Raw genomic sequence first — 25729 nt, forward strand, 5'->3', positions numbered from 1 at the left:
CAAAATCAATTTATTCCATTTTTTAAATAACCAAATAAAACAATTTTCAATGCTAAACAAAACTTGCAAAATATATATTTTTGACTACAAAATATATTTTCTTTAATTAAAATACACTCAACCAACAAACTTTTTTCTACTTAAAGAACTACGTANTTTTCTACATTTTTAACTATAAAATGTAGTGGCGACTCTAAACAAAATCGTGCAGCCGAAAATCGGGGCGCGACACCAAGACACGTATCAGATTCGTTTTCAAAAAACTATAGGATATATAGATTCGTTTTCAATAAAATATAGGATATATAGATTCATTTTTATGATAAGATAGATTTGTTTTTAATAAACACTCACTTATTTAAAAGTTACATCATACCAACTTACTATCACACCACATTGACCCTCGAATAACTAGTACTTTTCGATCCATAACGTCGTCGGTCGGTGCCTAGTGTTACTGCCTGTACCGCCATAGGTATGTTGTGAAGAGCAAACAAAAAAGGCTTACCTTTCTTACTTCTTAGTTTCTTTTCGCTTAGTATGTTTATAAAGAGAAGAAGATATGTTAGTATTAATAGAGAAGATAAATAAAACCTTTATTTCTTAACAGAGAAGAGAAGAAAGATGGTAAGAGAGAATATTTTGATTTACATTTACAATTTTATCATATTTTATGTATTTTTTATTAATTTATACGTGTATCCCTGAACGTATCGTATCCTACATTTTAGAAAAAATGTGTGTCGACGTATCGGATACGTATCGTATCCGATACACATATCCGTATATGTACTTCGGAGTAGGTTTAAAAATATTGAGTAAGTGGATTATTCCCATACAAAATAAAATCCAAGTTACAGAAATAATGAGGAGCCCAAAACTTATAATTCCTATTGTTAGGAAGGAGGAGTTGAGGGTTAAAAAATGCAATTCGAAGCAGCAACTTCTCATTGTCGGAAAATCCATCTCATACAAATAATATATAACAATTATATTAGACATATAATTATGCCTTTTAAAATGGGGGCAAATTGTATCACAATATGATAATTAATCAACCAATATAATAGGATAATAACCTGTTTAGTTTATGAAACATGTATTAAAACACTAATACTATCAGTCTTACCAATATGATAAGATAGAATAACCCGTATTGTACTATATAATTAATATGCAGAGTAAAAATTCATTTGAATTCTTCGTGTTTTTTTATCACAAATTTAATTATAATAAATTTTTATTTTTATTTCAATTATTAACTTTTAAAATTATGACTCATGTTAATCACTCAATTAACTTGTATTTATCAACAATAACAGAATGGTTGACGTGGAAGGTTACATGTATAATAGACATATGTGATTCCCAACTCAACTAAACCAATGCCCTTTCAAACTTAAAACAAAACCACTCCATTTTAAATCTTAATTTAAAAAAACAATTCAAAAACGTAGTTTTTGCCAAGTTAACCAAATTTTCCAGCTTAATAATGCCACATATAGCGACTTGTGCTCATAACCTGTGCCACGTCAGCCATTTCTTTTTGAAAGTTGGGGATAACAACACTTTCCATTTCTCTTTCCTTTCAAATTCCCTCAATTTCATAATTTCTCTGAACATGATCCTTCAAACTAACACCACATTCATCATCAAACTCCCATTCATTTTTCACTGAACTAGGAAAATGTTGCATCGTTGCTTCCTCCATTACTCCAAACTCAGAACTAAGCTCGATTCAAATTCAAGTCTAGGGTTTTTCAGAAGATCCTTATCGTGCGAACCACGGAAGAAGAGGTTCGCAGCGTTATGGGGAAATGGCGATTATGGTAGATTAGGTTTGGGCAGCTTGGATTCTCAATGGAGCCCTGCCCGCTGCCCCTTGTTTCATAACCAAACCCTTAAATCCATTGCTTGTGGTGGTGCTCATACACTTTTCTTAACAGGTTTATACTTTCACTCTCAGTTCCTTTTATATCGTCAATCGAGTTTCTTTTTATTTATTAATTATTATTGTACTGTTTTTTAAATTTAATGAAACAGTGGAAAATTGAATCATTTCTGGGCTGAATGCTGATGTAATTTATAGTTATTATGACTTCAGGAAGCTGAATTTTGGAAATTAATATGCAGTGCCAAAAAAAATTGTGATGTTGATTAATGGTTGATCACAGTGCGTTTGATTTTATGAAGGAAACGTGCACACTTCACAATAGTTGTTGATGTGGAAAATTATCTTTATTAGATAGTTTTGGATACTCCTAAGTTCGAACCGTATTCTGTAACATTTTATTTTTCTTTTGTTGTGTCTGTGTAATGTGTGGTGTCCTTGCTTCCTTGCTAGTTACTGGTAATGCTGTAACCTGTATGGCTACAGGTTTTGTCACTTTTTATGGTATTAATATTATTATAAGGTTTTCTTGAAGGTAAATCTATTTACTTATATGTTTAATGTGGGAACCTGGTGACTATGATTTGAATTGTAAGCCCACAAGGGTTCTCCAATTTTGAAGTTGTCATTTCGGGAACTACTGCCCGAAGTTCGTTAGCATTTTGTTATAACAAAAAATATGTAGGAAGTTACTATTAGCTGTATCTTTGGTTTTTGACTCATTGTTAGGAAATTATTGTTATTTTGTGTAGCTCTCTTATTAATATTTTATTGTAAGTTGTTTACTCGTAATATAAGCTAATCTTAACACACGTAACGTCCATTTTGTGATTACAAAAAAGGAGAAGTCCGTTTTTTGTTCTATGTTAAGAATTTATGGAATTTCTTTGAGCTCGGTTGAATGTCTATATCTTCCAAGTTGCTGATTTATCATAGTAAGTTAGTAACTACTTTCTGTGTGCTACTGGCTTGCTACAATTGGCAGTCTTTAAATTGGTGATTTGAAGACTCTACATAGTGTCCAAGTAGAGGCTCACAAATTGTCCTCATTTCACAGACGATGGATGCGTTTATGCCACTGGTCTTAATGATTCTGGTCAGCTTGGTGTATCAGAGAGTAAACAATACTCAATGGTATGATCTCTTCACTTTTTTGCATGTATTCTCTATTGTCCAATTGTTGATGACGGAATTCCTTTTGAAATGTAATTAGGAAGAAAAAAATTACTTGTCCTGATTTTCCTTTCTTGGGACATTTCATTCACCTTCCCATGTTCTTCCAGGAGCCACTTCGGGTTTTAGGGCATGAGAAGAAATTTGTGCAGATCTCTGCTGGTTATAATCATTCTTGTGCAATAACAGGTCTGTCTTGTTCATGCTATCAGCAACACATCAACACACTACCTTGTAGTTGATAATTTGCAGTTGAAGTTGGCTGCCTTTTCTGGTTTCCCACTTCAATGTAAATATTTTATAGCTTAAATTCTTTTAGGAAAAAGAAAAAGAAAGAAAAATGAAAAATCCTAAGAAATCAATTGTTGATTGAAGACACTATGATTAATTCATATTAACTTGTAATTGTAGGGTAACTAAGAAAAAAATAATCAAAACCATTTATGACATCCATGTAAAAATATGTTGATGCCTGCTGTTTTTGTTTTATAATTTTGATTTAATGTTATGCATTCTCCTCAATTTTCCTTTACAAGGAATCCCTGTAAAGAATTTCATACGAAAGTTTGGGTTCTATCTATTGAGCCAACACATGTTGTGGCAAATGATTCCCACTGTTCTGGCATGTATAAATTAGATTTCAGAGGCTGCTTATTGCTTGTGCTATTTTGTTCATTATTTTTAAAACTACTATTTGTCAATACATTTTAACTTGTGAATTTTGCAGATTCTTTACCTTACTATTCTCGAACAGCTTATTCTCTTTTTTTCTTTTCTTTGTAGTGGATGGAGAACTATATATGTGGGGAAAGAATACAAGTGGGCAGCTAGGACTTGGAAAAAGTAAGAACTAAATCTTGTATTAGCATTTTATCACCCAAGAGATTTTTGCCCCCGAACCTGGTTATTGTACGATTACCTTTTAAAACTGGATGCTCTTAGTAGCTGGAGCTGTTGAAGCTACTAAAGAAAAAGTTGACACGTAGCAGCAGATACATGGAAAGTAATGCCATTTTCTTAAATGCAGAGGCTCCAAATACAGTGCCTTGGCCAACTAAAGTGGAATACTTGAATGGAATAACCATTAAAATGGCTGCTCTAGGTTCAGAGCACTCCTTGGCTATTAGTGGTATGCAATAGACAAGTAAATATTATAATATTAGTTGCTGTTTTTAATTTATATGTTTATTTCTATATTTTATTTTTCTTAGATAAATCTTTTATTTAGGTTTATATCTGCTAAACATGCACTCCTTATCCATGATTGAGTTCCCATTTCCATTTTATGTTTTACTGGGAGGATAGTGGAAGGGTTGGAATTTAATAGGTTAGGATTAAGGATTACGGTCTTGTTGGTGGATTTATGGTAGAAAACATGATTGAGTTCCCTACAAGAAATTTCTTTCTTTTCTCAACAAAAAGCATGCTATATTATGTCTCTTGAGTTTGGTCTTGACAGTATTTATGTTGATTTTATGGAATTCTTCGTAGCGAGCATGACTGTGTATTGTACCCTAAATATTCTTAAAGCTTATCAATTGTTTTTCTATCTTCGGCAGATGGAGGAGAGGCCTTTAGTTGGGGGATGGGAGGGTCTGGTAGACTTGGTCATGGCCATGAGTCAAGCATTCTTGGATTCTTCAAAAGTTCGAGGTTCTGTCTCTGCTTCTCTTTTTACATTGTATAGCTACTTTAAATTATGTTTATTTTCTGTTCCATTTTAAAATTAGTCCAAGTAACAAGCATGGAATTTCAGTTGATGATTTGGTGATTGAATATCTATGAACAAGGTCATTGTTTGTGCAGTTGAATTGTGATTATGGTCCATTGTTCTTTACAGATGTTGGGCAATTTCTGGCCAAAAGGACCTAAACCTTTCTGATTTATTAATTGCTGTATTTTTTTTTGCAACTCAAGTATTTTTCATGGGCATTTTGACCTGTTTGTGTTCTTAGTTGTGATTGATGTCTGGAATGCATTCATTTTGTCATTGCGATTTACTACTGGCTCTTTTTATTGCAATTTAATGTACTTGTTGACTTGAAAGCCAATTTTTTCATTTAACCTTCACTTCATTTATCAACTGAAAGATTGAAAAATAGAACAAAAATGTGTTGTAACTCTTATAACTAATTTGAATCCTTTACATAGATAGGAGTCGCATGACACTGTTATAATAGTGTACATTCTGCACTGAATGTGCCTGTAGAATTCCCAAATAAGAACTGGTTATAAAATTAACTATGCCGTCTATATTTCATGTGATGGAGAAAGTCTCAGTATCCAATCAGAGCTGCTTTGACTTGGATTCCTTGCAACCTTGCCATAATATTCAATTTATGTGTGATATGTAATTATGTATATATATTGATATAATTTTTAATATCATGCAGTGAGTATACCCCAAGGCTTATAAAGGATCTTGAGGGAATCAAGGTGTGATGTTGAAATTTATTGTCTTCTTGTATCTAATTTAAGATAGATATATTTGTCTTCAAAGTTTAACTATCTTCTCTGTTGTTTTGGTTTCACTTTTGGTATTTGTTTAGGTTAAATCTATATCTGCTGGGTTGCTAAGCTCAGCTTGCACTGATGGTAATTGAGTTAATTATTTGATATATATATTTCTAATTTTTCTCTTTTTAATACCTTGGTTGTACTCATCTTCAGGAATTAACCGTTGGTTTTTCCCTTCATGAAAATGTTGCAGAAAATGGTTCTGTTTTCATATTTGGTGAACGAGGGATTGACAAATTGGTATGTTTTATCAGTGGCGATTTTAACTCTGTCTTCTACTACTTGTAACAACTAATATTTTCTTCGATCAAAATATTCAGCGCTTGAAGGAGATGAGCAGTGCAACAAAACCATCCTTGGTTAGTGAACTTCCATACTCAGAAGAAGTTGCTTGTGGTGGCTATCACACCTGTGTACTGACAAGTAATACATGTGTTCCGGAACCTGACCATGTTTTCATTTGTAATTATTTGTGTACTGTTTCATTTTATTTTCGTGTTTTTCTATAGATTCCGGTGAGCTCTATACTTGGGGTTCAAATGAAAATGGCTGCCTTGGTATCGGGTAACCTTTTATACTTGTAACTTGTTGCTTGGACATTTTCTCTTTCTACATTTCCATTCTTATTTGTATCTCATGATGGTGTTCTGATTTCTCCAATTCTTTTAATGTAGTTCCTCAGATGTCGTTCATTTACCTGAAAAGGTTCAAGGGCCATTCTTGAAGTCTTCTGTTAGCCAGGTTTCTTGTGGTTGGAAGCATACAGCAGCTATTTCTGGTAAGTTATTCCATTCCACAGAAAAAAGTTAAAAGAATCACCATTGGGTATGTTTTTGGGTCAAAATGTGAAGGCACACATCATTATTGTTTTTTTTATATTATTATTATTCATGACCACGAAGAAAATATGATTACTAAATGGGTTGGGAAGATAAGATATCCTCCTTAAAAGAGAGAAAAGAGGAAATGTACAATAGAGAACGTATCTAATATGAGTGAAGCAAAGCTACCTACAAGGACTACGAGAACTGGTAGTTACAAAACAAGTTTTGTCATTTGTAGTTAATTGGTCTGATTAGCAAATAGCCTGAGATCAATTTGATTTGTTTAATAGAATTTTTAGATGAGAGGATGAACCTTGGCACAACGGTAAGGTTGCTTGACTTATGAGAGGTCATGAGTTCAAATCCTGGAAACAATCTCTTCGCTTGCAAGGGTAAGACTGCATACATCTTCCTTCCCCAAATCCCATAGGTAGAAGTCTCGTGCACTATATACCCTTTTAATAGAATTTTTAGATAAACAAATGGAATAATAATACAGCAGTGTCCTGCAAGAAATAATTATGGACTAATTTTGATTGCTAAGTATAGGAACCCCACTCGTGGCAAGGTAGGAAAGGGTGGAATACAGAGTAGAAAATAACTGTATAGGCATCAAACCTGGGAATCACTATGTCACAGGGGCCATTGTGCATATATGCTGGAGAACGTTGACTGGGTCTGGATCCGTTGCAGCTAAAATTTGGCTGAAGTAGGGATCTAAGGGTCTATGTTTTTGTGTTTCTATTTATTTGTATGGTTAAGATTGCATACAATCACAAACGTGATTGACGTGACTGCAGAAGATCCACATCTACATAGACCAGACCTGAAGTATAAATTACCATTCATGTGTTTGTTCAGGGTTCCTGAATTGGCTCGTAGTTTTGAAAATTCTAAGAAAAAAGAGCTTAGGATAAAGTTAATTATTATTTCATATCTCTTGGGCTTAAAGCATCTCAGTTTGTACCATCTTATACATACATGACTGATTATGATTCCACTGATGGCCACAGCACATGTAAGAAAAGTTGTGTCCTACCTTCAAGTTATACTGCTTCGTAGACTAGTCAAACACAATTAGCTAGATGAATTTCTTTATAGGAATGAAATGGCTGGACGCAAAGATTATAATCACTTTCTTATCTCCTTCTGAAACAAAATATATTTTCACTTGTTTGGTTTTCTTTTATGAGTAATGTTAATAAGTGATCCAAGTCATTGTTTAAGAAGATAAAACAAGTAATTTTACTATGGAAAATGATTTGTTTAGTACATCGATAAGTGCTGAACTTGATTTTCCATTGTCAACATTTTTTTGTATTCTTAAGTGCATTTTTTTGGAATGTGCTACTGTGGGGATGAACATTTCCACTTTGCTTTTATGAATTTATTATTTTATGTTGTAAGACTTGTAGAAGATGTTTTTTTTATCAGCAACTTGTACATGATGTTTATACTGTTAGTTGCAAAAGAAAGGAGTTTGTGGTTGTTATTTATCTTTCTTTCCCTGATTTTCAGAAGGAAAAGTCTTCACATGGGGCTGGGGAGGTTCCAATGGGACTTTCTCTGACTCTGGACATTCTTCGGGTGGACAATTGGTATGCTTTTGCATCTCATATATCATAACACCTTGTATATTATATAGTTATATAGAGCAGTTACAGTGTTACACACATATAGACAAAGGTCGAAATGGTAGATAAGAACAAAAATTATTTGAAGTAATAAGACATTTTACAAATAATCTGGACTTCTACATGTCTATAAAATCACATATTCATACAAGTGGGAGATTTCTTCATAATGTTAATTGTAAGACTTAGATATGCTTAGGGGAATATGCTGGTTGATTATAGTTAAAATGTTGCATTTCTTTCATAAATTATTTAGCTTTTTGCCTTTAATTTTATCAAGAAGTATATCATTCTCTGCCTTGCATGACTATAAATAAAGCTTACGCTTTCAACTCAGGGTCACGGAAGTGATGTGGACTATATAAATCCTACAAGAGTTTATTTTGGAGAAGATGTGAAAGCATTGCAGGTTTCATGTGGGTTCAATCATACAGGTGTTATACTTGAATGCACATAGGTTTTAGCTGCATCAACAATTCTCTCTGTAATTCATCAATAATATCCATAAACATGATTCATCACCCCAATGGATGGCATGCATTTGTTCATTTCTTTGTAATGCTATGTATCTCATAATACATCACCATATCACAGAAAGTTGCAGCATTCTTAAAGGATGACATATATATTATCCATTTGTTGTAACATTTTTTTCCATAGCAAAACAGACCTCATGCAAGTCAAGTTTGCTTGATGTACAAAGCATAATATGTAAAGAAAGAATACTGCTTCAAATAAATAAAAATTGCATGGGAATGATGGAAGAGCTGAGAAAAAATTGCTTGATGTTTTTTGGTTCAGCTGAGTTATGGAAATTCCAATACTGATTGAAATGCTTATGTAACTTGCTCTGTCCTCGAGAAAAGTTAGTCACAGATGGTTCAAGTAAATTGGAGTTGGTAATGCAGTTATAGGAAAATTTACTCTAGCTGGTTTGAGTTGTCTGTAAAATTATGGAAATAGTTAAAACTTTTATAAAAATTACAGAATTAGTGTATTTTTTAGGGAATTCGTGGTTCTCATTCACGACTTTACAGGAACTCGTGACTCTCATGCACAACTTTGCAGAAACTCATGGTTTACATCCACGAGTTCCATTTTTTTCTCTCTCCTTAAGTGTCATGGATTAGAACCATGATTTCAATTTCTCCAAATGTCACATCAAAGTTAAACATATAATATATTAGGTAATATAGCTCCACTTTTTGTCTCATTGTGTTATAATCTAATTAAAAGTTGACACATACTTAAAAATAAAAATTATAAAAACAAAAAATATCTTTTTTTATGTTTTTTGATTGGTTTGGAACATGAAAATATGAATTTTTTTGGGACAAGTTATCTCGTTCCGTAAGGAATTTAAGAATGGACATGGGAGTCGTGGGTGAGAACTACGAGACTTGAGGAGAGAGGAAAAAATGGAACTCATGCATGTGATCCACGAGTTTCTGCAAAGTCGTGCATGTGAGTCACGCGTTCCTGTAAAGTCGTGGATGAGAGTCACGAGTTCCATAAAAAATACACTACTTTTGTACTTTTTATAAAAGTTACACTATTTTCATAATTTTACAGTCAACCTACACGAGAGTAAATTTTCCTGTAGTTATATGAGCCGTGTGTATTTTGTTAATTGTCACCCTATGTCTAGATGCTTTGATAGCATAATAATTGAAAACGCATTATGTTTGCTGGTTGTATGGATATTCTGGCTGGTGTTTGGTTCTGCAATATGCAATAAAAGACTACATCCGTCAAGCATGAAGCATATGGGAACGGAATCTAAGTAATGTGGTACAAGTGAGCTAATTTTCAAATATTAAATTTTTGTTGGTGTTCATGGTTTTTTGGGTACATTTGAATGGGAAGAAATAGAACAGAAACTAAAACATAGGGGAATGATCTATTTCCAAAATATGGATTGTTCTCATAGGAACTGAGTCCCAGATCTTCAACTATTATGAGGAGTTTGATCTAAGTTTTGACACATAATTTGCCAATATATTTCTCTTTCTAAGAATATGTTGGGTATGAATAACTCAATCTTGTGATATCAAATATAGAAAAATGTTGACAATCTGCCAATTTCAATTCACATTCTATTGGCCATCAGTTCAGCTAGGATGGAGAATCCAAAACCAAAATCTACTGACAATTGGACGAGCCATTCCCCAGGCAACACGCCTCCAACCCTTCTTTATGGTTTGGTTAGCAACAAACCAAATAATATGGCATGACAGTAGACAGAAATTCATCAGATTTTGGACATTTTTTTGTTTTTTTTGTTACAAGTGATTTTTTTTATTAAACATTATAATGCCATGTGTGTCCTGCTAAGATTTTAGTGTCTCAAATTACAAACGTGTAAGCTTTTATTATTTTTGAAAATCGCCAGTCCACCCTTTCCTAATGAAAGCTTACTTTTTCTTTGCAAAAAACTAAGTTTTAAATAAAATTTAAACAGAGAAGAAATTCTCCACCAAACAAGAAATGGGTTACAGTCTTACAGAGACTCAGAGAGGAATGGAATTGAGAGGGGACTCCCCCCTCCTCTCAACCCATTGACATCCCTAATATAGAGGGAGTAAAAGTTAATAAGGATTATGCATAGTGTAAGGATTATGCATAGTGTAAGGAAATCCCTTGCTGCATGTATAAGGAAATAATCATGTTTTGGTGCATGGTTGCCTTCTAACAAATGTCTCTCATCGAAATCAAATATTTTATCTTTTTTGTCTTTCTAAGATCTAACTGAGTCTTACTCTAGTCGAACATTTTTGTTCCTAAAAATTATGCATGCTTGATAAGAATAAATGTGTGCCCGCAGAGGAGTCAAAACATTGGGACCTAGCTATTACATAGATACTGTTCTGCTTGTGGCTCGAGAATTGAGAGTTGAACTCATTTGATACCTAAGAGGAGTAATTGGTACGACCTCACTCTTCCTCCAACCGTTTATTGAAGCAAGTTACTGTGCTAATAGCCTAATAGTATATGTCTTCTTTGAATATATCCTTCGATTTTAGCATTATTTTTTGGGAGAAGGTCTTGCTTTAAGCACACACAAAAAAAGTCAATATAAAAACAAATAATATATTTCCTATATTAGTTTCTTCTTATTATAACACATCATTTCAAAAAATTCTATGGAACATTTATCCTTTTTCTCTTATTTGTCTTTCCATAATAAACAACAAATCTGTGACTGTGAACTTTTTTGATGAATCTTAGGAGTGTAAAATATTATAGTATTTTTACAAAATCAAGAAAATAGATTATTCTTATTGATATGTGTATTTCGTTTAAGGTTTTGGTTCAATGGAAGTAATGCTTTAAGGTTTTGGTTCAAGACGTGGTGTCTTACTTGTGGCTCTTCACTCTTCCCATACCCATGTAACAATGGAACTCCCCGGTGGTTGGAGGCTCCCCGGTAGCAGTCTGGTCCAACAGTATCGTATAATAAACATCCGATTTTTTTTAATTTTCCACTGTTATTATTGAGTGGCTTAAACATATCAGTCCCTTCCTTATACTCTTTTTACAATATTCTATATAGGACATTTTTTCAGGAATGTCATTTGCATAATTTGATTTTATTACAAAAATAACAGTAATCGATTAGAGAGAGAAAGTTATTAGTTGATTATGTTGAAAAATATATTGAATATATAGAATGTAATATACATTAACAACGTTAAAATTTATTGAATATATAGAATGTAATATGTATATACTAACAACGTTAAAATTTATTGTATCATCTACCATTTATTTGTATTATTTTTATTTAAAAATGAATAATAATTAAAAATAAATACAGATAATGTAGTTACGATATAATTTTTTTTTATATTTGTCGATATATATATATATTCTAAAAAATATAATGTTGATGGTAGTCCTTCATAATATAAGGGCTCCCGAACCTAAATTTTTAAAGGCCTAAAGATAACAATATTTTTATTATTAATTGACTTGTTAATAAGGGTGGAAACAGACCAGGCCGCCTACCAGGGGCCTATTACCTGGCCTATAACAGGCCAGGCCAGGCCAGACTTTCTTCGTAAACGGGCCAGGCACAGGCTTTTTGAAAAGCCTATTTAGTTAAATAGGTCAGACTGTAGGGCATCCAAAAGGCATATTAAGCCTAACAGGCCAGCCTATTTAATTATATTATGTAATATGTTCATATTATAGAATTTTAATATAAATAATATTATTATACATATGTAATATTAATATAAAAAATATAACTTAATTGTTATGGTTAAAAGAGTCTAATTAAAAGTATGAATATTAACCTATCTAAATGTAGATATGATGACCTATTTCAAGATGATATAGTAAAACAAGCTTTTAAAAAGGCTAACAGGCCAGACCAGACTTTTAAACAGGCCAGACCTAGACTTTTAAACAGACTAACAGGTCAGACCCAGGGGTAAGTTAAAGCCTAGCCTGACCTGTTTCCACCTTTACATCTTCAACTAAAAATCCACTACGCATATTTCGTTTTTTGTGTTGAATTGATTTAGAGGTGCAATAATTGTTGTTGTTATTTAAAAGTGTTGAATTGATAGAGTGAGACTATTCATTCCTGTGGCAATAGGTCCCTAACCAGTAACCACAGTAACAAGTACAACCACAATAACTACAGGTTTCAGCGTTGAAGGTGGAAGACTACTGATCTATGTGGGATGTATGCCCCCAACCCCATTTAATATCAATAATAGATTTTGGGTAAAAGACTAATGATATGTTTTCTTAAATCAATCATTAATAAACAAAATATTATTTTGATATAATGTTACTTTTGTATGGTTTAATAGGATTTGTAGGCATTCTCCATCTGAAAATTCTCTTATAACATAATATACTTTATTTTCATGAAAATAAATTTTTCATTAAATATAGGAAAATTTATAGATTGTTTTTGCGGGCAAATACATCATTTTTTGAGAAATAAGAAGAGATATCATAGACTTGAAGTGTCCAAAAATATATTATATGTGGGGAAATTATTATATAATTGCTAATTGGAGACTAATTTTTTCACAATACATTCATACAATTGATTAGTCATTATTAATTAAATATATATATAATTATAAGAATGTAATATCTATGTATTAATAATGTAAATATTTATACATTATCAATATATAATTCTACTTTTATTTAAGTTTTTGAAGTTAATAATAATCGAAAATGAATAATAAATAATACAATAACAATTAAAAAAAAACTCTTAGACAATAACCATATATTTTTCCCTTAATTATAAAAACCAGCCACCAAACATTTCCCCGTATATGTAGCTGAAAATGAAGGAGGATAGTGATGAGAAGTATGATGAACCTATAATTGAAAATGTGGTCCCTACGCAAAACATGAACACTCAAATAGTGGTCCCCACTTTCCAAAAGAAATGTGTCCACGTGCTCTTGTCTAGTCAGCACTGGACTCACCATCGGCCAAACCAATGAGCTTTAAATGGAATCACGTTGTGGTGGTGTCTGCACCTTGTACTATAAGCTCGATCGGGGTTTGACACTTTGACTCACTCATTTTCTATTTTTCGTCACATTTTTTTATAAGTAGAAATTAATATTTCCTTTTCTTTGGTTTCTAAATTGGCATTCATTCATTGCCAAAAACTAAAAAGACTAATCTTAGTTAGAGTGGAGACTCATTCTATTATTTTATTTTTCAAATTTAGGATATCATACTTATTCGTGGGAGTAGAATATTTAAAATAAAGATGTTGTGATTAAACTTTATTATTCACCATAAATACACTTGATTTGACAATAGTTAGTTAATTTAGTAGCTCATGGAATAAAATTTTATGCCTAACAATTCTAATCATAATTTAGCAACAATGAATGTGAAATTGAGTTTTAATACAACACATTAAATGTGTTCATCGCTAATGTATTTGTCATATTAGTAACTTATTAATATAGTTCCATGTCTAGTAATTACGCTAACAAGATGTAGATTTATGAACCATTAACACATTTCTATGTCTAGCAACCATGTTAACAAATTTGAGAGATATTTAGTGTTCATATGACTCTCTAGCTATCACATTAACACATGTACAAATATGACAATTAGTATAAATCTAAGTCAAGAAATTATACCAATAAGACGAGTTCCTAATTTTAGAATTTAGAATTAGAATTTCTTCTTATATTCATAATTACAAAATCATACAAAAAAGGTTGCTAATATCAAAGTAAGCATTAAACACAAAATATAACTCATAAGAATCAAAACATATGAATTAAGTATAAATATAAGTCAAAGTGTATATATCAAGTAAATATTACACCAGGACAAATTTAGATATACATTATCATGATAACTAGAAACAAAAATACAAAGAGAGAAATGCAACTTTTAAGGGAATAGATTACCGTCTCAATAAGCATAAATTAACTCCTCTAACATTTTGTCATTGATTTTACATCTCATTTCCAACTAAACTAGCCTAAAAATTAAAAGAAATCGAATACATAGTGTATCTACCTGAATTACTATCTAAAATATCCAATTTGATCATTTTTAAGGAGTCTGAGCACTTCATATTTCACCACACGTAGCAAATTCGCTGGGCACAATGCTTCATCTAGATGAGCCTCAACCTTTCAACTAGTCGAGTTGTTCTGGGCACAACTCATACAATGGGTGGAATTGCCCAATTTTGCTTGGAGAATGCTTTTCCACGGGCTGATCGAGAACAATAGCTACACCAAAATATTTGTTCAATTTCGTCCAACATAAGGATTATGTTGGGCACAACTTCTGTTTGATGTGATTTTCGCTCATCGTACGGTTTGTGTTGAGCATGACTCCTATGTTGGGCCTGAGTTGCTTTTGTGCACAAACTTGACTTTTTGCAACGATTTATGTGGTTTTGACATGCATAAATACTCTAAAGAGTAAAATCCAACAATTCACATATTTTTTAAAGTTTAAGATCAATTTGCTGTTAATTGGACTAATCTATGAGCTAAGTGCAATAGAAATGATAGTTCAAACAAGAAATTTTGACACTTAAAATTGTGATGGCCAAAAGATATTCTTTAGTCATGAGTCAAATATAACCTTTCGTCTGGTCCGACCGACTTTCATACGTAAAGAGGACATATTGGGAATAAAGTCTCACATTGCCTACCTCATTCTCATTAGCATGATTTAAATATTTATTAGACTACTCCTCTGATTGTCAATTGGTTTTGAGATAAAACTTTAACATTTTCATTGACCTTGCCAGACAAAAACTCCACAACCACGAACATCCCGTTAGACAGAACAATTCAATTTTAACCTTGGATGCCCCACGCCTCATCATCAATGTGACCATCATCGTTAGGATCAGTTTAGCCCGAATGAAGCCATTGTGGCCGCTCCACCCACTTTTTCTCAACACATGTTGCATATTAGCGAAAGGCATCCAAGAACGACATTGTCGATGAAAGAATGAATAATGGAAATATTGTGAAAAACAAAATATTATTACCTATAATACAAGACCAATGGATAATTAAATTATCCTACCATCAGATTTTTGAACTACTTGGTGTAATCACAACAAGACAACAACAAAATCTTCCATTATAAACTAATGGGTATACAAAAGCAGCAATTAGTTCCATAACGAGATGATTTCATTATGATGAGGTTTTGTTCTTGTCGTGAGATGATTACAAATGATAATGTGCATGACTTTTATAGCCAACTTCTCATAAGAAGTTGATGGCCATAATTTAAGGAGTTTTTTCTTCCATTTTCTTTCCATCAATGTTTGTTCAACTTCTTTATGCATTCCTTTTGTTTATATTTTATTATTCATCTTTCATTATTTCTCTCCTCCTAAAGAGGGACATCTATGTTAAAATGGTAGAGCCATGCATGAATCTTGATAAAGCAAGAAAGAAATAATGAGAAAATCCATGAAGAGAAAGCTTCTTGATGAATCAAGAAGTATGAAAGAATCATGAATGAGAAAATTGAAACTTTATATATTGAATTGAGTTGCAAGGAATAAGGGAATCACCCTTTATATACTACAATGCCTAACTAATATCTAACTAGTTAATCGATTAATTAAAGTTTTAATCGATTAAAGAAAACAATATTACAATTAATAAACTGAAATCAACTAACAGCTTTAACAATCTATTAGGAAAAAGGTAAACAAGTTAAAAGATAACAATGGGTCAAGTGAAAAACCAAATGAGAGTAAGTGAGAGAGAGAGAGAGTGAGAAGACGATGGAAATGCCTCCAATTGGAAACAAGCCTTCCTCAACGGGGATCAATCTATCCCTTCATCCTCCCGGGATTTGGGTGAAGGTTTCCTTGAATTTGAGGTCAAGCCGGAGTTTATCGACAAATTTCAAAAGGCGGTTTTGGGGGACCTTCGTAGGGTGGAGGACATTTTCAATGTCCAAGCCCTCTTGACAAGGAAGGCTTTCTCTCCTCTAAGGCTACCCATGTTGGTGGAAAGTGGGTGATCCTCTTTGGTAACTCTTCTATGGATTTATTGGAATTACAGAAGAAAGACAATTGGAATTGCCCGGTTTTTAAGTCCTTTAAACCGTGGTCATCTTCATTCTGTTCCAGAGAAAGACTGGTTTGGGTGAAATGTTTTGGAATTTTGGCTATGGCTTGGTCGGAGGAGTTCTTCAAACTTCTTGCAGGTTCTTTAGGGTTGTTTGTAAAACTTGATGCGGGAACAAGAGTTATGGCTAGGTTGGATTCTGGAGGGTTTTTTGTTCTGAAAAAATTGGAGTGTAAGGTGAGTGTCTCTCGAAAAGTTTTGATCGATGGAAAGGTTTTTGAAGTGAAGTTGGAGGAATTCTTTGGAGATCCTTTTTCTGACTGTATGGAGCGGGTTATTGTCATTCTCGATTCCTCTATAGAAAGAATCAAATGATGGAGGTCCCTAGAATGAGTGACCTTGAGTCCTGGCAAGATAGGAATTCCTGTTGGGGAGAGCATAATCTAATGGAGGTTATTGATGATGATGTGGTTGAAAGTTTTGTAAATGAGACTAATTGGGTTGGTGATTCTGTTCCTAATCTTGCTCCCAATCTGAAAGGTTTCGTAGACTCTGTTCCCCTGCCTGGTAGGGTAGGTGTTGGGCCTAATGAGGAGTGCTTTCAGGCTGTTAGTGGTCATCTTGAAGATTGCGTGGGTGTGCATTAGGAAGGTTTGAGTCAGAACGATGATTGTGATGCACTAGTTTCTAATGATCTTAAAGTTCAAGAATTGGGTTATGTTCGGGTGGATGGCTTGATTCCTCAGGGGGGTACAGTTGCTTCACTCTCTGTTGCAAAAAGTGTGGGAGCGGGTCAAAAAGCAAGTGTTCAGTCTGTGAGGAAGTCTAAGCCTAAAAGCAAGAGATCAAATGTCCAATTGGAGGGGGGTTCCCCTTTGGGTCTTCCTTGGTGTATTCCTGCTTCTATGGGAATAATTCAAAGTTGTTTGGGAAGACTTTATTCGAAGTGGGCTCGAAATCAAAGGTTAATGTTATCGATCGTAGTAAGGAGGGTGTTTTGGATTGCAGGGAGGGGGTTAGTGTGAGCAGTGTTGTTGTTAGTCACAGGGGTAAGTTAAAGCCTCTCGTCGTCTTCTTAGACGGCAAATTATGGCTAAGAGAAAAAGAATTCATCCTCCCTTGGCGTTGAAAGCATTTCCTAGCCGTAAGAAGAACCCTCATATCTCCACAATGGGTAAAAAGGCAGTTGTTTTGTAGGATGGTAGTTGTGAGTCTCTTGACTCTTCAATTACTAATTCCATCAATGATTCTCATGTGAGAAGTGTTAATAGAATGCATTTAAAAGAAGGGAAGAATGTTTCAAGGAAATTATGGGAGATTGGTCAGAAATTGGGGGTTTTCTATCCCGGAGACAATGTTGAAATGATCTCTTGAATTCAGGAATTGGAAGATATGGTCAGGATTGGTTCCAAGAAAGCTAATCATGGGGATGTCCAATGCGATCAATGATTTGCACATCCATAAATGTGAGGGGTCTACGGGTGGAGTTAAAAGAAGAGGTGTGCGAGAGATTGTTCGCAAATTCGATGTGGATTTCCTTGCAATCCAAGAAATGAAGTTGGAAGAGGTTGAGGATAGTCTCTGTTTCTCGGTGTGGGGTAATAATAATTGTTCTTGGGACTTCAATCCGGCGGTTGGTCATTCAGGGGGTATCCTAAGTATTTGGGATGACTCCAAGTTTCACAGAACTTCTTCTGTCCGTGGTAGCGGCTTTCTTGCAGTGTTTGACATTTGGTTGGGGGATAGTGCGGATTGTTGTTTGGTCAATATTTATTCTTCGTGTCAGATGTCCCAGAAAAGTCAGCTTTGGGAGGAGTTGATTATTTTGAGGAGGTCGGTGGTGGGTGTTTTGTGGTGTTTTCTGGGGGATTTCAATGCTGTCAGAGATCGTTCTAAGCGTTCAGGGGTTGCTCTCAGAGTGGATCAGAGGGAGCTTCGTCTTTTTAACGAGTGGATTAGAGGTATGGATTTATTTGATTTGCCTCTAATTGGTAGAAAGTTTACTTGGGTTCAATCAAGGGGTGGTTGTATGAGTAAGTTGGACAAGTTTCTTTTGTCGACTGAGTGGATTGATCATTGGGAGGGTGTTTCCCAGTGGGCTCTTCCAAGGTCTTTTTCTGATCATTGTCTGATTCTCCTGAAGTATAAGGTAATTAAAAGGGCTCCTACTCCTTTCAAATTCAATAATTGCCGGCTCAAACATAAGGAGTTTAAAGGGTTTATTCAAATCTCTTGGGGAGGTTTATCCGTGGTTGGCTGGCCTGCCTTTGTTATCAAGGAGAAACTTCGGCTGTTGAAAAGCCATATTAAGATGTGGAACAAGTCTCATTTTTGGGATTTTGATTCTCAAATCCTATTAAAAGCAAATGAAATTCATTCTTTGGATCTCATTGCGGAAGGTGGGTCTTTCTCTTCTTCTTAAGCTGTGTTGAGGAGTAGTTTGGTTACGGATTGGTGGCGGCTTTCTTCCCTTAAGGAAAACTTGTTTATTCAAAAATCCAGGGCCAATTGGTTGAAGGTGGGTGATGCAAATTCTAAATTCTTCCATGCTTGCATGAAAAATAGATCCCGTAGGAATCAGATTTTTGGGCTCTCTATCAACGGTCAGTGGTTGGAGGAGGATGGTCTAGTTAGAAAAGGGGTCATTGATTACTTTAAGGAGGTGTTTAAAGGGGATTCGGTTATTAGACCTACACTAGATGGAATTTCTTTTAACTCCCTTTCTAGTGATCAAGTGTTGGCCATTTCTGAGGAATTCAGTCTTGCTGAGATTAAAGCTGTAGTGTGGAATTGTGCGGCTGATAAAAGCCTTGACCTAGATTGTTTTAATTCCAAAATTTTCCAGGATTGTTGGGACATTGTCGGCTCGGATATTTTTTGTTTTATGCAGGACTTCTTTCTTAATGCAAAAATCCCTTCGGGTCTAAATGCTTCTTTTATCGCATTAATTCTGAAGATTGCAAGTCCCATGATGATTCAGGATTTTAGACCTATCTCCCTTGTTATTTCTTTGTATAAAATTCTCTCAAAGGTGTTGGCGTCTAGATTGAAGATGGTAATTGGATCCTTAATTTCAGATTCTCAATCGGCTTTTCTTCAGAATAGATGTATCTTGGATGCGGTGGTGGTTCTTAATGAAGTAATTCACTCGGCAAAGAAAGATAACAATGGTTGTTTAATTCTGAAGGTAGACTATGAAAAAGCGTATGATTCGGTGGATTGGGGTTTTTTGGATTATATGCTTCATAGATGTGGTTTTCCGTCGTCTTGGAGAAAATGGATAAGTACATGTCTGTCTTCAACTTCCATGTCAGTTCTTGTAAATGGTAGCCCAAGCGATCAATTCCCAGTCTCGAGAGGCATTCGCCAAGGCGACCCGATGGCTCCATTCTTATTCTTATTGGTGGCTAAAGGTTTTTCGGGCTTAATTCGGTCTGTGAGGCATATTGGTTTGTTTGAGGAATATAGGCTGATGTGAACCTCCTGGTGAAAAGGCTCTTGAACGATCTATCTTGGTTGGTGCTTGGCCTAAGCTCACGGTTGAGTAGAGCTCTTGAGAGTAAGCAGCGGAAATGTATTGAAATTGGATAAAAGAAGATGGAAAAGATTTGAGGTGAAGGCGCCACAACACTCTAGGTGTTGACAAGCCAAAGTGATGCTCGCCACAAGAACTTGGTTCTTGATAAGAACTTCTAATCTTGGTTCAGCCAAGAAGGTTTGGAGAATACTCTCACAAGGATATAATCCTTTTTGATTCACAAGGAATTCAACTTAACTTTCAACTTGTTTGCAAAAGACTTACATTTATAGGCAAGCCACTAGGCTCCCACGGTTTGCAACTAAGACTAATGCATGGAAAATTTACATTGGATTCCATTAAACCAAATGAATCTAATCCTAAACTAGACTATATTCGAGTAGTAAAGAAATGAGCACATGTGTTTCGTGTGCTTTATTACAATTAAAAGACAAACTTAATGACTTGACCTAGGATGCTTGATTGCCACGGTTGGATAGTGATGAGCATGAGATTCCATTTCTTCTTAAGTGCACAGCTTGACAATTAAATCTCATGATCAATGATACTTGAAGTCTCCTTATTGCTCACGGCTAAGCTATGATGAGCCCCATTGGATTCTTCTAATTTGGCACATGACAATTGTTGTAGTAAAGCCTTCTTAATGCTCCTCGGGTACACTTGGACTTGGCATATGATTCCTTTGCTAAGGAATGAAATTCCCACGGCTAAGTGTTGATTAAGGATGCACTAAATAGCATAGAATGTCGTTGGTGCAATATGGTAGGCTGCCAACGGCTAGGACATGTGCATAATGCACTATTAAGGTCTCAAACAGCCACATGCTAATTTCATACGAGCATCTTTGCTCCAACAACTCTGAAATTAACATAGGATTCCTCTGGATGAATTGTGCTCAGGTGGAATTAGCTTCAACGGTCCAGACATGGTGTTTAAGCCTCACAAATGCTCCATTAAGCTCCTCCACAGTCATATTTTGATTCCCTTCGAGTAATCTCCCTCCAACGGCTACAATAGTCTTTAGTTACCTGTCAAATAATATTAGACTAAGTTAGAATGAGTTTGGTTCACGAAAATTATAAGTTGGTCCAAGCATTAAAGTGTCGGTTACACTTTTAGGCTTGACTTAATCATCCACGAGTCATTTTTCATTCTGGTCAATTTTTATGGGCAGATTTATGATAAACACACTTGTATTAAATGAACTAAGTGTTGAAAAAAAGTTAGCCCACACATTTATTATAAAAATTAAATTTGCTCAATACTAATTAAATTGGCTAGGCCTGACTCGGTCAGGCTACGCCTAGTGTCTGATGCAGCAAGCTAGGAGCATGCGCCTCAGTCAGATTTCATGGCCAGGCCAGTTTGGCCCAGCACCTGTTGCAACACCGGATGCACCAGAGACTCCAACTCGGTCAGAGTTGTCTCGGCAAGGATTTATGCCTGATGCGCCTGGCTCCATGCTAGGGCCATTTTTGGCGCCTAGGTCAGACTCGTGGCCTGCCTCATGCGCATGGCCTGGGCCATCCTTGGCTCGGTCAGAACCATGGACCAAGATGCTAGTGAGCATCTTTAGACCCCCTTGGGCTATCTTTGGCTCACCATCATGGATCAACATTATGAGTTGTCCTAGGGCATTTTGAGCCCTTTTTGCTCTAGCCGTAGTCATAGGACCACTTATGCCTTCAAGACCATCAATATCAAAGTTAGGCTCTTTGAGGTTCACATCATCCCCTCCTTCTTGAAGAGATTTCGACCTCGAAATTGTATCTTCTTCACCTACATCAAATGGAAACAAACCATCAATATTTAATAGATCATCATTAGATAAATACTTCCCTTGCACTCGGATGCTAGTTGCTTTGGTAAAATCTTTAGTAAATTCTATTTTATTGATTAAGCCATCCATGAGTCCAACTTCAAGACAAGTGACCATTGTCTTGGCTTCCCATCTGTCATCAGCTCCTTTGATGATTCCAAGCTTCTGAAAAATTCTAGAAATATTTTTTGGCAAAACAAAGTTAGTTGTGAAAATAAATAGAGGTGTGGTGGGTTGTTTGGTTAGAACAACTTTTTGATCTTCCACTTTATCCATAAGATATAGTAGATTTTTCTCCCTCTCTTTTTGTATCTTCTCACTTTCTTTTGTTTTCCTCTCACTCTTTTTTTTTTCTAATGCTATTTTTCTTTTCAAGATCCGCTTATCCTCAATTACTTGCTCGAGAGTTAATGGAGAAAGTATCACCCTCCTTTTGTTGTGTATCAATGTATACTTGTTTGTTCTTCCATCATGTGTTGCTTTTTTGTCATATTGCCATGGACGGCCTAGTAGCAAATGACTAGCCTCTATCTCCACCACATCACATAGAACCGAATCTTCATAGCTCCCAATAGTAAAAGGGACTTCATTTTGTTTATCAACAAGCATTTCTCCCACCTCACTCAACCATTGTGTAGGGTGTGGGATGTGTCTTAGTCTCAAGGTTTAGTTTTGATACTAGCCTTGTACTAGCCACATTTGTGCAACTTCCACTATCAATTATCAAACAACAAACCTTACCACCAACTAGACATCTTGTGTGGAAGATGTTTCCTCTTTGGTCAGCTTCTTGGTCTTTGATTTGGCTCCCTAATAGCCTCCTCACCACAAGCAAGTCACCTTCAGGAACTTTAGCATCATCCTCCTCATGACCACCCTCTTCATCACTTGAGGCTTTAGATTGAGATTCTACCTCTGCATTAGTCATGATCATTGTCTTCCTTGTAGGACATTGAGAGGCAATGTGCCCAAGGCCTAAGCACTTGAAACACTTGACATCTCTACTCCTTTGGCTTGGAACCACAACTAGTTTACCTTGGCTTGTAGTCATGGATCCCTTGGTGCTAGGTGTAGCTTCTTTTGTTGGGCTCTCCTTCTTGAGTTTGTCCACCCACCTTGATGATTGATATTTAGAACTAGAACTCGAAGAGAATTTAGACTTCTTCCGCCTCAATTGTTCTTCTACCTTTATTGCTTGTTGAACTAGATCATCCAACTCAACATATTGTTGTAATTAAACAATGTAATGTCTTGGATGTCTTGATTCAAACCATGTGAAAACCTTGCCATAGTGGCTTCTCAGTCTTCATGGAAATTGGACCTCAATAAGGCTAATTCCATCTCCTTGAAATATTCATCAACACTTTTAGACCCTTGTGTGAGCCTTTGTAGTTTGTTGTGAATATCCCTTTGATAGGAGTCAGGAACAAACCGTCTCCTCATGATCAACTTCATTTCTTCCCATGTATCAATTGATTCAGCACCAATCCTTCTCCTATCCTTTTGAAGCTGATCCAAGGCTACCAAATTTACTTTCTTCTCCTCATTGTAAGAATTGCAATCAAACACTTGTTCAATTTTTAATTTGCACTCAAGGTAAGCCTTCGGATCATTCTTGCCAATAAAGGTCGGCACCTTTATCTTGACCCTTTCTAGTTTGTTATCCTCCCTTCTTCTCCCATTCCTTGCTTCCCTCCTTTGCCTACCCCTGCCTCCTTCATCATCCGAGTCACTTGAATACCTATAAGCACGGTTGTCAAGCCTCCTATCATACTCCAATTTCATTTGCTCCATTTTCCTTTGGAGTGTTTGAAATTGTGTCGTGATCATGACATGCAGGGTTGCTGTCCTTGAGGACAATGGAGAACTATCACTTTCGTGATTAGACATTTCACTCAAACTCACGTGTATCACTCACTTTTTGTTTGTGGAAAATGTAGGGAATTGTGTATCACTTAACACTCTATCCTCCACGACCTTCTTAAGTAAACCAAGTTTTGAACCAAGAATTTTTTGAAAGAAAATCACTCCAACTTCTCAAAATTGGAACGTTGTGACTTGAGTTATACCTCAAAGAAAGAACTTGACACTTTTTATTTAGACTCTTTTTTTTTGGATTCTTTGAACTTTTGTAAAATCACTTTGACACTTTTTTGACACTTTTGATTTTTGGACTTTGACTCTTTTTTGACACTTTTTGATTTTTAGACTTTGGCTCTTTTTTTGACACTTTTTGATTTTGGACTTTGACTCTTTTTGACACCTTTTTTTATTTATTTTTTATTTTGACACTTTTGAAAGATAAAGATAAAGAAAGATAGATATACTCACGAACAAAAGAAAAGATTAGTGAACACCAAGCAAGAGACTAGCTCTAATGCCACTTGATGGGAACCTCTTGGTAAAAAGGCTCTTGAACGATCTATCTTGGTTGGTGCTTGGCCTAAGCTCATTGTTGAGTAGAGCTCTTGAGAGGGAAATATATTGAAATTGGATAAAAGAATATGGAAAATATTTGAGGTGAATGCGCCATAACACTTGAGGTGTTGATAAGTCAAAGTGATGCTCACCACAAGAACTTGGTTCTTGATAAGAACTTCTAATCTTGGTTCAGCCAAGAAGGTTTGGAGAATACTCTCACAAGGATATAATCCTTTTTGATTCACAAGGAATTCAACTTAACTTTCAACTTGTTTATTCCATAGCAAAAGACTTACATTTATAGGCAAGCCACTAGGCTCCCACGGTTTGCAACTAAGACTAATGCATGGTAAATTTACATTGGATTCCATAAAACCAAATGAATCTACTCCTAAACTAGACTATATTCGAGTAGTAAGGAAATGAGCACATGTGTTTCGTGTGCTTTATTACAATTAAAAAACAAACTTAATGACTTGACCTAGGATACTTGATTGCCACGGTTGGATAGTGATGAACATGAGATTCCATTCCTTCTTAAGTGCACGACTTGACAATTAAATCTTATGATCAATGAGACTTGAAGACTCCTTATTGCTCACGGCTAAGCTTTGATGAGCCCCATTGGATTCTTCTAATTTGGCACATGACAATTGTTGTAGTAAAGCCTTCTTAATGATCCTCAGGTACACTTGGACTTGGCATCGGATTCCTTTGCTAAGGAATGAAATTCCCATGGCTAAGTGTTGATTAAGGATGCACTAAATAGCATAGAATGTCGTTGGTGCAATATGGTAGGCTGCCAAAGGCTAGGACATGTGCATAATACACCATTAAGGTCTCAAACGGCCACATGCTAATTTCATACGAGTATCTTTGCTCCAAAAGCTCTGAAATTAACTTAGGATTCCTCTAGATGAATTGTGCTGAGGTGGAATTAGCTCCAACGGTCCAGACATGGTGTTTAAGCCTCATAAATGCTCCATTAAGCTCCTCCGGTCATATTTTGATTCCCTTCGAGTAATCTCCCTCCAACGGCTACAATAGTCTTTATTTACCTACCAAATAATATTAGACTAAGTTAGAATGAGTTTGGTTCACGAAAATTATAAGTTGGTCCAAGCATTAAAGTGTCGGTTACACTTTTAGGCTTGACTTAATCATCCACGAGTCATTTTTCATTATGGTCAACTTTTATGGGAGATTTATGATAAACACGCTTGAATTAAATAAACTAAGTGTTGGACAAAGTTAGCCCACACATTTATTATAAAAATTAAATTTGCTCAATACTAATTAAATTGGCTAGGCCTGACTCGGTCAGGCTACGCATCGTGCCTGATGTGGC

General features: G+C 35.2%; 1 protein-coding gene across 1 annotated transcript; it reads left to right on the forward strand.

Annotated features, from left to right (window-relative positions):
* LOC109328656 (ultraviolet-B receptor UVR8) lies at positions 1515-8796 on the forward strand. Its single transcript, XM_019562226.1, has 14 exons — positions 1515-1946; positions 2949-3025; positions 3175-3253; positions 3848-3907; positions 4092-4193; positions 4624-4717; positions 5458-5500; positions 5614-5659; positions 5775-5821; positions 5902-6004; positions 6091-6145; positions 6256-6359; positions 7924-8003; positions 8377-8796. Exons 1-14 carry the CDS (start codon positions 1688-1690, stop codon positions 8494-8496), a joined length of 1269 nt encoding a protein of 422 aa, XP_019417771.1. The 5' UTR covers positions 1515-1687; the 3' UTR covers positions 8497-8796.

Source organism: Lupinus angustifolius, chromosome LG15 (genome assembly GCF_001865875.1).
Source record: "Lupinus angustifolius cultivar Tanjil chromosome LG15, LupAngTanjil_v1.0, whole genome shotgun sequence".
Classification (NCBI taxonomy): Eukaryota; Viridiplantae; Streptophyta; class Magnoliopsida; order Fabales; family Fabaceae; genus Lupinus; species Lupinus angustifolius.

Excerpts from the sequence above, each read along its gene's own strand:
- LOC109328656 (XM_019562226.1), top strand. The coding sequence starts at position 1,688 with ATGTTGCATCGTTGCTTCCTCCATTACTCCAAACTCAGAACTAAGCTC. Across the intron at positions 3,026-3,174 it reads AGAGTAAACAATACTCAATG|GAGCCACTTCGGGTTTTAGG; the intron begins GTATGATCTCTT and ends ATGTTCTTCCAG. Across the intron at positions 5,822-5,901 it reads AACGAGGGATTGACAAATTG|CGCTTGAAGGAGATGAGCAG; the intron begins GTATGTTTTATC and ends CAAAATATTCAG.